The sequence below is a fragment of the Sinocyclocheilus grahami genome, unplaced genomic scaffold, assembly GCF_001515645.1.
Source record: "Sinocyclocheilus grahami isolate Dianchi unplaced genomic scaffold, SAMN03320097.WGS_v1.1 scaffold88.1, whole genome shotgun sequence".
Lineage (NCBI taxonomy): Eukaryota > Metazoa > Chordata > Actinopteri > Cypriniformes > Cyprinidae > Sinocyclocheilus > Sinocyclocheilus grahami.
This window is the reverse complement of record NW_015505267.1, coordinates 1162739-1174398: the sequence shown is the minus strand read 5'-3', so window position 1 is coordinate 1174398 and position 11660 is coordinate 1162739. Positions and strand designations below refer to the sequence as shown.

The 11660-nt window shown below is 35.4% G+C and overlaps 1 protein-coding gene across 1 annotated transcript in view; it reads left to right on the top strand.

Annotated features, from left to right (window-relative positions):
- The window catches only part of tmtc2b (transmembrane O-mannosyltransferase targeting cadherins 2b), a 67566-nt gene that overhangs the window by 27582 nt on the left and 28324 nt on the right, over nucleotides 1-11660 (top strand). The window contains exon 3 of the mRNA XM_016274635.1: nucleotides 10558-11383. Coding sequence (XP_016130121.1) covers nucleotides 10558-11383 — 826 coding nt within the window. The remainder of the gene's footprint in view (nucleotides 1-10557; nucleotides 11384-11660) is intronic.

Genomic DNA, 11660 nt, shown 5'->3' with positions numbered 1-11660 from the left:
CTGTATGCATGTGTGTGTGTGTGTATATTTTAAGATTTTTTTGCAAGAAGCAATGTAAAGGAATTTAGGGGGTTTGGTTAAGGGTCAGTCAATTTAATTTATATTGGGAGAAGTTAATTTTAAAGTTAAAGTTGTTGTGATTGTGATTCGTTTTAAATGTTGTAAGTGGTGTCATTTCTTTGCGATTATTTAGATGAACTCTCACTAATGTTAATTTTGTCAACTATTTTTAATTTAGTCTTAGTCCTGTGTCAAATGTAACTTTTAGTTTTTATCATATTTATTCAACTTGTTCTGTTTTAGTCAACTAAATGTCTGAGCATTTTAGTCTAATTTAGTCAGTGGAAACTTACACATTTTCGTCATATTTTCGTCTTACTGTATAATGGTTAAAATGATACAAAAAAATAATAGAGTCGCATAATAGAGTCTTGTACAGCAGTCTGAAATGTTTTGGCTCCACTTTTTTTAACAAAAATAAAAAGGTTTTGGTAAAGTTTTTGTTCTTTTAACTGCATTTTAGTCTCGTCTTTTTTCGTCAACGATATTGCATGTTCATTTAGTCTCAGTTATAGTTTCATGACCTTATTATTGTCTTGTTATCGTCAGGGGGAAAAACTTTGTTGGCAAACATTTTTTGTCATAGATTTTGTTAACGAAATTAACACTAGCTCTCACTGACTAAGGAACTGGTTTAGTTTCTATAAGTAGAGTAGCAGTATAAAGTTACAGACCTTATAAAAGTCTTAGTTTGTCATATTTCAGGCTAAGAAAATGCTGGAGTGTGATTCTCTGTAGAGTTTCTCTGCAGTTGTGGCTCATGGAGAATTTCCTGTGGCACTGGCTGCATATCACCGCCTTTTTGTGCTTAAAGACAATTCCAAGGCTGTTTTTGCCCAGCATAATCATATTTTTCTGTTAAACAAAAAATTTTAATAGTTATTGGTTGTCTGATTTCAACAGTACATTAGATAGCATCTTGCATTCTTTATTGCTTTCTCTCATTTTCTCTCTTACTTTGTGTGTTGTGTGGAATCTCATGTCGTGTGACATTTCGGTTCCTCAAATTAATTTTATTTGTCTTATCTCAGCTTCTGCTCCAATAAATGTCTCTCCAGTAAATGTTATCCGAGTGTAATTCCTGTATATCTTTGCTGCTGCTTTTCTTTGCTGTGTCTTTGCCAAATTGCTGATGGCCTGTCACAAAAGTAAATAATCTTCTGTAGCTCTACACTTGTCTTCAGGCCCAAAGTTGCATGCAGATTCATTTGAAAAGTCTCATTAAGAGCAGCGGATTACTAAGCGCAGCCTCGGATGGCTTTTATCCGTCAACTCTGCTCTCCCCAAATCCCTCATGGTTACAGCCAATTTACTCATGAAGGAAAGTCAAATATTTAACACTTCCCTCTTCTATCAGTCATGTAGGTTAAATCCAAGAGTGATGAGGCATGCATTGGAAACCCTAACAGACTTCTGAGAAAAAGTCCTTACTCTGAAACTTTGAGGAAAACTAAAAATATCCTAGAAGAGCAATCTGGACATAATATGAGAGCGGCTTGTTGGTTTAAGTGAATTTTAAAAGCTAAATCCTCATATGGCATCTTGGCTATTGGGCTGTTTTTTCTTGATCCTTTTATAACTGTGCTCAAAGCAGATTCAGAGCAAATATTCAACTCGTTGAAGCTGAATCGCAAATCTCACAGGGTGTTGGCTCTTTCAGAATGGCTTATATGTTTTCCAGTCATGTGCATTTCATTTTTTTGAGCGGCTGTGTATTGCAGGACTTTGATTTAGGTTGTGGTGTACCTGTGGATGGAGTAGATAAGAGTTCTAATGAATCCAGTTTTTGTAATTATGATGTTGTTCTCCTTCATGTGGCAACCTATATGTTTTTTTAACATAATTTAAGAGTTACATCAAGGCATACAGCTCGCCTTTTTAATATTAAATCTGTATGAATATATTAATTAATCATGTATCATGGTTATAAGACACTCAGGGAGAGATGCACAGTTTATTGGCATATCTGCATATTGGCACCATATCTGTTAACAACTTATTTTATTTTATTTATTATTATTTTTATTTCTTTTAGTGATTGGTATTGTTTGAGACTGGATATACAAAATATCATTCACACTGTACATTTTATTTGTACTATTTTTATTTATTTATTTCAAGTATATAATTTTAATAGCAGCCTTGAAAACAGTGATGAACATGAAAATAATTATCAACTAATTGCCATCTACTGGAGGAGGATAGAGTTGAATTACAAGGAAATCTGGATCGGATGAATGAAGCAGGAGAGGCCGACAATGACAATGGTGTTTGGACAAGAGGACATAGAAGAGGAACTGGAGATCAGGGGCAGAAGTATTGAAAATGTCACCGAGTTTGTGTACCTGGGTAGTCTACTGACCTGGGACAACGATTGCAACAAGGAGATCAAAAGGAGAATAGCGAGGGCAATGGGAGTAATGGCAGGGTTCAAGACAGTATGGAACAGCAAGCATATCATAACAGAGACCAAACTCAGCATAATTAGGACATGTGTGATGAGTGTGTTGCTGTATGCTTGTGAGACATGGACATTGAGGAAGAAAGACAAAGATTTACTGCGGGCGTTTGAAATGAAGTGCTACAGGAGAATCTTGCACATCCACTGGCATCAGAAAATCACAAACGTGGAGGTGCAAAGACGAGTTGGAAACACGAGGAACATTGTACAACTCATCATGGAGAGGAAGCTCAGCCTGTTTAGACATATCTGCAGGATGGAGGACAAGTGACTGGTGAAGTGTGTGGTGTTTGGGATCATGGATGGGTGGATGGACACGGAGAGGAAGACCGAGTAGGGAGTGGTTGGATGACATCAAAGAATGGTGTCAGAGGGACATCCCTCTCTCTTAGCAGGATGGCACAGGACTGTGCACACTGGAAATTGAGCGTTAGACGGGCATTGGACACCAACGGGCGTGAGCCCATGGAATGATGGATGGATGGATGGATGGATGGGAATTACCATTCCTTTTTGGAGCCCAAAACATACATAGTTTGAGAAAAGTAACAATGACTTAAGGTTTTTTTTCTTCTACCTTCCTCATTCAGTAAATCTCATAAAATAGCAAAAAAAATAGTTTTTTTTTGTGTGAATATCCAGAGCTTCTTAAATTTTCCGAAATGTCCTGGGGAAAAAAATGCTGCCAAAAATGGTTTTCTTTCTTTCACTTTTCATTTGAATTGGTCTGTTGTGTGCTTTATCTCCACGGATGTTATCCTCATATTCCTGTTTCTAGTAGTTTCATTTCAAACTAATGGAGAGGAACCGACAATGGGAGGAATGGAGAAAACCTCTTGCCGGGCAGTGTTAAACCACTTATTTCAAGACAAACGGGATTATAGACAAAAAATAAGGCAAAAGCTATATTCCACATTGAGCTGCAGAAGGCCTGACACTAAAAACAGAAGCCGTATTATGAAGATGGACACTTATTGTTTATATGGGAGATGGTGGAGATAGAGCCAAGCACTAAATCTCTCTCGATCTATGACTGGTGGTCGTTCTCTAAGGGTTTGGTGTTATCTGATTTTATTCTGCCTTTCTATGGTTTTCTGTCTAAATGTCTTGTTCTATTCCCTTGCTTAAGCTCATCTCTGAACTGAATATTGTTTCAGGAAAATGAACATTGCATGCAGAGAACTGATTTCTTTTTACTGTGTGATAGTGCTTAGAGTCCATTCTTTTATGGTGACACGTCTCTGCATAGACATTCAAATAGCAACATCTTTGTGCAGTTAAGTCTGCTGTTTTACTCTGTGCCAGATACTAGGCAGACTAGAAGTGACAGTTGTTGTATGTCTGATGGCCAGGTAGTGTGAATAAGAGAGTTTTCCTATGTGTTTGTGTTCTTAAACTCTCTTCTCTGTTTTTTTTCCCCACACAGCCTGAGGACGTTTTCACTTGGTTAAGCACAGCCACATTTAGTCCAGCATTGTGCATCAGTACACTTCAGATACAATGAGGCACACACATTCCTGCTTTCTCAAATACGGTGTCTTGTTGTGAGAATTGGAGGAGTTTTTTTCCCAACAAGAAAAGTCAAACAGCATTTTGGAAGGTTTTTACTTGAGTTCTGTGACCTATTTCAGAGTGAAACTGAATATTCAGTGAGGCATAAAGGTTGAGAACTTGATTTTATCCTTTGGGATATGATTGATTGAATTGCGTTCCATTGTAGACCTGACTGTAGGTTTGCGAAAACAGTGCGTAAGTAGCTAAAAATTGGTTAATATTATCCAGTAGTTTTGACATGAATGAAAATGGAAAGGAAAGTGGAAAAAGAAAATCATTTCAGAAGAAATCGAGTTTATTATTTTGATTTAATAGAATGAAGACAGTTTTCTTTTCTTAGGTACTGATAAGTTGTGTTCAGTAAGATCAGTGTGTAAACTGGGTCCATTTTGATTTCACTTTGACATAAACAACAAAGAGTGGCATTCCCAACACATTTCACTTTAGACATATTTCAGTGTAAAATGGCATTTTCAGCTGGAAAAAAAATAAATATATATTTTCGTCATCCATACAGCAAAAACTGTCAGCATAAAAGTGTCAAATGCAGAGAAAGTATTTACATTTTCATGAAATATTTAGAAAATTGGCTATTTTTCTTTAGAATAATGAGCTATATGAATTATAATAATTATTTAAATGTAATGTATATTCTGTTATCGTTTTTATTAATATTTTTTATTTACTTTTTTATATTTTCCACTTTAATTTTAGCTTAATTTTTAGTCATGTTTGTGCTTTTGTAATTCTATTATTATTGTTATTTAGGTTTAATTTATTCCTATTTCAGTTTTTGCTTTAGTTTTAGTTCAGTTATTCTTTAATTCAGTTTTTTTTTCTAATTTTGTTTAATCTAATATTTATATTTTGTTCTAGCTTTATTTCAATAAACATTTATATTTTTTCTCTTAGTTTAACGATAATAACCTTGCCAGAAACACTATTTTGATTCCATTTTGAAATACAGTATTTTGTACATGCATAGATCTTCTGCGCACACACACACACACACACACACACAGATTCAAACCTACGCAAATCCCAGGGTCTATGTGTTTTGGCTCCAAACCTTCAAGTGCTAAAAACCCCTGCTGGTTTTCGAGAGCCTGTGCAGTACCAAACCTGCAGCCGCCTCATAAATCCAGCGAGAATCCTGTGTGCAAGCGTTCACACTCCCGCATGACCTCACTGACAGATCTTCAGCCTCCGCTAGAGCTCCACAATCTGTCTCACTCGCACCGTCTCACCCCCACTAAGCGCCCGTAGACCACCGGTAATTTGTATAGAGTTGAGGTTTTTTTTATATAAACATTTATATTTTTTCTCTTAGTTTAATGATAATAACCTTGCCAGAAACACTATTTTGATTCCATTTTGAAATACAGTATTTTGTACATGCATAGATCTTCTGCGCACACACACACACACACACACACACACACAGATTCAAACCTACGCAAATCCCAGGGTCTATGTGTTTTGGCTCCAAACCTTCAAGTGCTAAAAACCCCTGCTGGTTTTCGAGAGCCTGTGCAGTACCAAACCTGCAGCCGCCTCATAAATCCAGCGAGAATCCTGTGTGCAAGCGTTCACACTCCCGCATGACCTCACTGACAGATCTTCAGCCTCCGCTAGAGCTCCACAATCTGTCTCACTCGCACCGTCTCACCCCCACTAAGCGCCCGTAGACCACCGGTAATTTGTATAGAGTTGAGGTTTTTTTTATATATATATTTGTATGTGTGTGTGTGCAAGAAACGGCCCATATTTACAGGCTTTTGGTGAGATTGGCTGACAGGGTCATGTGGAGTTCAGTCATTCGCTCGTGCATGCACTAAAATGACAGATGCGTCCCCATCACCACACTTATTTGCAGAGATTTATATCTGTTGAAAAGAATGAATGTCTCTCGTACTTTCATCTGTTTGAATTCACAGTCCTTCAGTGCTAGATGTAGATTGGTAATACATCACCCCAAAGCTCTCCTGGCCCCTTGGAAAATCCTTTATCTATGAAGAGAAACATTCAGGAGAGAAGTCTCATTAGATGTGAAGACATTTTGTAAGCCTTTTCCTGGTATGAATTTTTTGACTCCAAGGATGTAATTATGCCTATATGCTATGTGATCGTCGCTCTCTTACTGGTGTAGTTCACTAATTAGGGACAGGAATTGCCTCTGTACTACAGATGTAGTGAAGTATGCAAGGACTTTCAAGTGCAACCAAAAGGAAATAGCAGAACTTGCAAGGCAAAAAAAAAAAAGTTTTTAGTCTTACAACTTCGCATTTTGCACAAATAAAATGCCACTTGAAATTGGTCTTGACACTCGGCAGGTGTCTTGTTTTCAGTCAGCTGTCCATGAGAATCATCACAATGTATTTTTTGTGTGAAGACAACTGTAGATGGTTGAATAGATATTAGAAAGAAGAACGGTCACAATTCTCTATGCAAATATATGCAGAAATAACAATGACCACATTGCTTTTTTAGATGCTTTTATCATTGTAAATGGGTCATTTTCTTTTCAAACATTTAATCTTACATTTCTTAAGTATAAAGAATACCGAAAGACAACTTTCTGCAAATAAAATTATCTATAAAACAAAGTTTAAATTGAGTCTTGATATATGAACACTTAATTTTACAATTGCTAGAGCTGGGTATTGGCGCTAATTTCCAATGGATTTGAAGTCAACAATAGCATTTTTATGTATATTATTTATATTAATAAATGTTTTATTAATATGAATTATTTTACATTTATTTCTAGGAAAAATAAATTGTGTTTCCATAGTTGGCTTGTTGACACAAATGTAAATGGCAAATTTTTTCCAAATATTTAATCTCAAATTTCTTAAGTAATGCAACAGCCAAATATAAAAAAGCATACCTAAGACTGCTATTATCCACAAAACTAAATTTAAATATATTTTTAATATGTGAGTTTTAATATATGAACACTTTATCACTAATTTCCAATCAACAATAGCATTGCATTTAGTTTTAAGTGTATTTATGTAAATAAACGTATTATTATATTAATTATTTCATATATGAACACTTAATTTTACATTTGCTAGAGCTGGGTATTGGCGCTAATTTCCAATGGATTTGAAGTCAACAATAGCATTTTTATGTATATTATTTATATTAATAAATGTTGTATTAATATGAATTATTTTACATTTATTTCTAGGAAAAATAAATTGTGTTTCCATAGTTGGCTTGTTGACACAAATGTAAATGGCAAATTTTTTCCAAATATTTAATCTCAAATTTCTTAAGTAATGCAACAGCCAAATATAAAAAAGCATACCTAAGACTGCTATTATCCACAAAACTAAATTTAAATATATTTTTAATATGTGAGTTTTAATATATGAACACTTTATCACTAATTTCCAATCAACAATAGCATTGCATTTAGTTTTAAGTGTATTTATGTAAATAAACGTATTATTATATTAATTATTTCACATTTATATATGAAAAAAATGTAATCAAAAAAAGCCTTGGATTGAAATATCAATATTGGTTGTTTAAGAATCAATGCTGAATTGTTTATTTGAGAACATTTTTAATTGCTCTGCTTACTGCATTATTTTCTTCTAACAAATTTGTATTTTAGAGATATACAGTATGTGGGCCTTTGTTTGTAACCTTCATACCAATGCAGTTTAGGTTCAGAGATTCAGAACCTGCCTGAATGCAGTTCTGTATTTCTCTTCAGTCGAATTGTTCCGCTCGGCCTCTGTAGCCTGCTGCTTCAAAACCCCTGTGGGACCCTCCCTTTACGACCTCTTCCCTTCAGCCTACAGTTCACTCCGCTGGGATGGTCCACCTGAGACAGCCAGCTGTACTGTATACATGAAATCAAAACACCTTCAGATATTATCAACAGCTATCATGTAAACCATTTTTATGTATGTAAATATTTAATGTGTGTAATATCTTACTGTATTCATTTTATATATGTGTTGTAGTTAATTGTATTGCTTCATCTTTTGCAGTCATTAATGCTCCCCTCATGCCTGAGGTCAGTAAACTTAAACAGATGTCACAGGAACCAAGAGACACAGGCAGTTAAAAGTTTAAGTTGCAAAACAGAACAGCAAGCTTGCTTTTAAATAACTCTCGTATATAATTTAGTTATATATATAACATATTTTACATTAATTAATTTATTTCACATTGTATGTTTTATTCATTTAGTAAAACCAAAATATTTTTTTGGCTTTAACGCCAAAAAGTAAATTTATTGTTATATTTTTAGTTATTATTTTATTTATTCATTCAATTAAAAAAAAAAAATTTTTTTTTTTAAATTGCCAATTTCTTGGTGGCATGTGGCCCTTTGCTGTGTTATCATATCACAGATTCAGAGCTGCGTGTCTGTCAGGTCTTACGGTAAAGGTTATGTCATTTGGAACATGCTTTATACATCTGTGCTATAACATGATTACATGGGAAGTGGCCTGTTACAGATATTTCCCCTGTGAGAAGTAATAATGTGCTCTTTCTCTAACGCAGAGATGACCAAAAATCGATCCTGTATAAAGCAGCTGGACATTAATGCAGAACACATAGTCACTGTATCACAGTCATTCTGTTAATGAGTTACAATAATTGGTATTATGGACTGACAAAATGGTTCACAAATAATCTTTAGGGGAAGCTTTCCCACATTAATCTTTAATATGAGCGTTTTCCAAATGTACATAACATCTTGTAAGGGTTATGAAATGAAATTGTCATCATTTACTTACATTGTTCCAAACCTGTGGAATACAAAAGGAGATTTATTCGGTTATATGCCATTCATTGAAAGTGAATAGGGACGAATTCTATCAAACTCATTATGAACAAGTTTAAAAATACTCCATATATGACAAGAATATGTTACTAGATGAAAATTTCCCCTCCACCACAGATCTCAAATATCATTATGAAACATGCATTTGTCATCAATGATGTTCAGCAAATAATGACTTAAATTTTCCTCTGTTCCTCACAAATTGTGTAAGACAAATAATTTGTCATTTCTCCAGCTCAACAGTCTCTGGCCTTATTCACTTTTTATTTTTTGGAGAAATCAGTGTTAACATCCTGTCTAACGAGGAAAGTCATACACGTTTGGAACGACATGAAAAAAAGGATGATTGCAGAATACTAATTTTTGGGTGAACTGTCCGTTTAAAGGCCTTGAAGTAATCATCTGCGTGTTTGTTTGCCGTCTGTACCGAATGAGTTCCGTGTTTGGAGGAAGTCATAAAATTGCTTGAGGGTGTCCTCGATCCAAAATCAACACCAAAAGGAAGGCGTACTGAACTTTTGCAGCTGCTCTACCAGGAACTGTACAATATTCCCTCCTTTTACTTAACATGTAAAATATTCAAACACATAAATACTGAACTAATTTTCATGCTGGAGTGTTTAATATCAGCGCTGCAGTATGATGGGTTGGCACCTCTATGAGGTCATATCTTGTTTATTTTATAAAGTCTGTAAAAGCCGGCAGTACGAGACAGAGATGAATGTGGTGCTGCCTTGTGTTGTGACGTCAAGCTGTACTCGCTGACCAGCAGTCAGTGACACTACGTTTATTATTCTGGCCTCTCTGAAAAGCCAAGAGTTTTAAATTGTTTGCAGTGACTGGAGATGCAAAGGGCTGATTCTCGTTAACCATCACAGGCCTCGTAAGGATTGATGTCACAATGAAACTGTAATACGCGCATGTGGTACAGTATGTATCGAATAACTCTTAAGACTCCAACAAATTGCTCATGAAGGTTGCTTGTGTTCCAAATTGTGCTCCAGTGTTTATTTTTCCGGTCTCAATTTACTTACTGTTGGATCTGTTGCCTTTTGTTCTGAATTTTTCTTTAATATTTAATGCAGTTGGAAATCTTTGGCTTATTGTTCAATCTTGGTATTGATTTACTAACAAGACCACAAGACCTGGGCCAGACGTGAGCACAAGGCAAAGCCATATTGAAAAAAAATGATTTTGCCGTGTCCTTTTTTGAAATGTTCCAGTCACTTTGTTTTCATCTATGTTGTGTGTTATTGTTAATATTATTTAGTTTAGTTTTGTTTTGGTTTGTTATACTTTAATGGTTTGGTTTGCTTTAGTTTAGTTTTTTGTTTGGTGTTATTTGGTTGTTTTATATTTCTTTTGTTTTTATATTTGTTTTGGTTTGTTATATTTTGGTTTGCTTTAGTTTTGTTTTTGTTTGGTGTTATTTGGTTGTTTTATATTTCTTTAGTTTTTACGTTTCTTTAGTTTTGTAAATGGCTATTTATTACTTTTTCTAAATGAAATCAAGTTCTTTGTTGTGTGTGTGTGTTGTAGGTTGGATGTCCCCAGCCCAATTTCTTTCATTTTATGAATTTTAATATGTTTGATTCTGCCATATCTTCTTTGAAATTCCGGTAATTTTGTCTTTTCATCTATGTTGTTTTTCTCTGTTTTTGTTTCTCAGAAGAAGAACCTGCACCTGCTGTTAAACGTGTTTCTGCTGGGCTTTTGGGGTATCATCCTTCTGGCTTGCCGTCTTTACTGGATGGGCAACAAACCTCCGAACTTCTCCAACTCGGACAACCCTGCAGCAGACTGTCCTTGTTTCCTAACTAGGATGCTAACGTTCTTTTTTCTCCCTGCCATGAATGTTTGGCTCCTCCTGTGCCCTGACATGCTAAGTTTTGATTGGTCAATGGATGCTCTGCCTCTTCTGAGGAGCATTACAGATTGGCGAAACCTCCACACCGTGACCTTCTATACCTCGCTTCTAGCGCTGGTTTGGTTCGGGCTTTGCCTTTACCCAACCAAAAGCAAGGAGGCCAACGGGAAAGCACATCATGTAGCAAACGGGAAGTCCACAAACGGACACAGTTGTAGCTCTGATTATGAACACTCAACTCTTTACTCAAACTCAGTGCAGGTGAATGGAACAAATGGTACTGCAAATCACTATTCATCGTCTTTACCCACCACAGAGAGTTTGGTGGTCTTCTCATTGGGTCTGCTGGCTGTTCCCTTCATCCCTGCCACCAACCTATTCTTCTATGTGGGGTTTGTGGTAGCGGAGCGAGTACTGTACATCCCTAGTATGGGCTTCTGCCTGCTGGTAGCAGTGGGGATGAGAGCTTTATATGTCAGATTGAGAAGGAAGTCCTTCAGAACTTTGGTGCTAGTCTGCTCTGCCGCCCTGGTCCTTCTTTTTGGGATTAAGACGGTGTTGAGGAATCGTGACTGGCAAAATGAGGAGATGCTATACAAGTCAGGGATATCTGTGAATCCTGCTAAAGGTAATTTTAACAAAGTCCAATTAATTCAGGAGATTCAACCTCCTACTGAATGACTACCTATTTTACAGTGCTATTTTGGTATATTTGAAATATTTTAGTTTTTAGTAATATTTTGAATGTTTTCAGTTTTATACCGTTTCATTTTTATTTAAAAGTTTTATATATTTTAATGTCTTTATAGATTTTATTCATTTTTATTTTAGTTGTAGTTTATTTAGTATGTCAAGTAAAAATGAAACTAAATAAAAATTTGCTAAACTATATAAAAAATGTATGT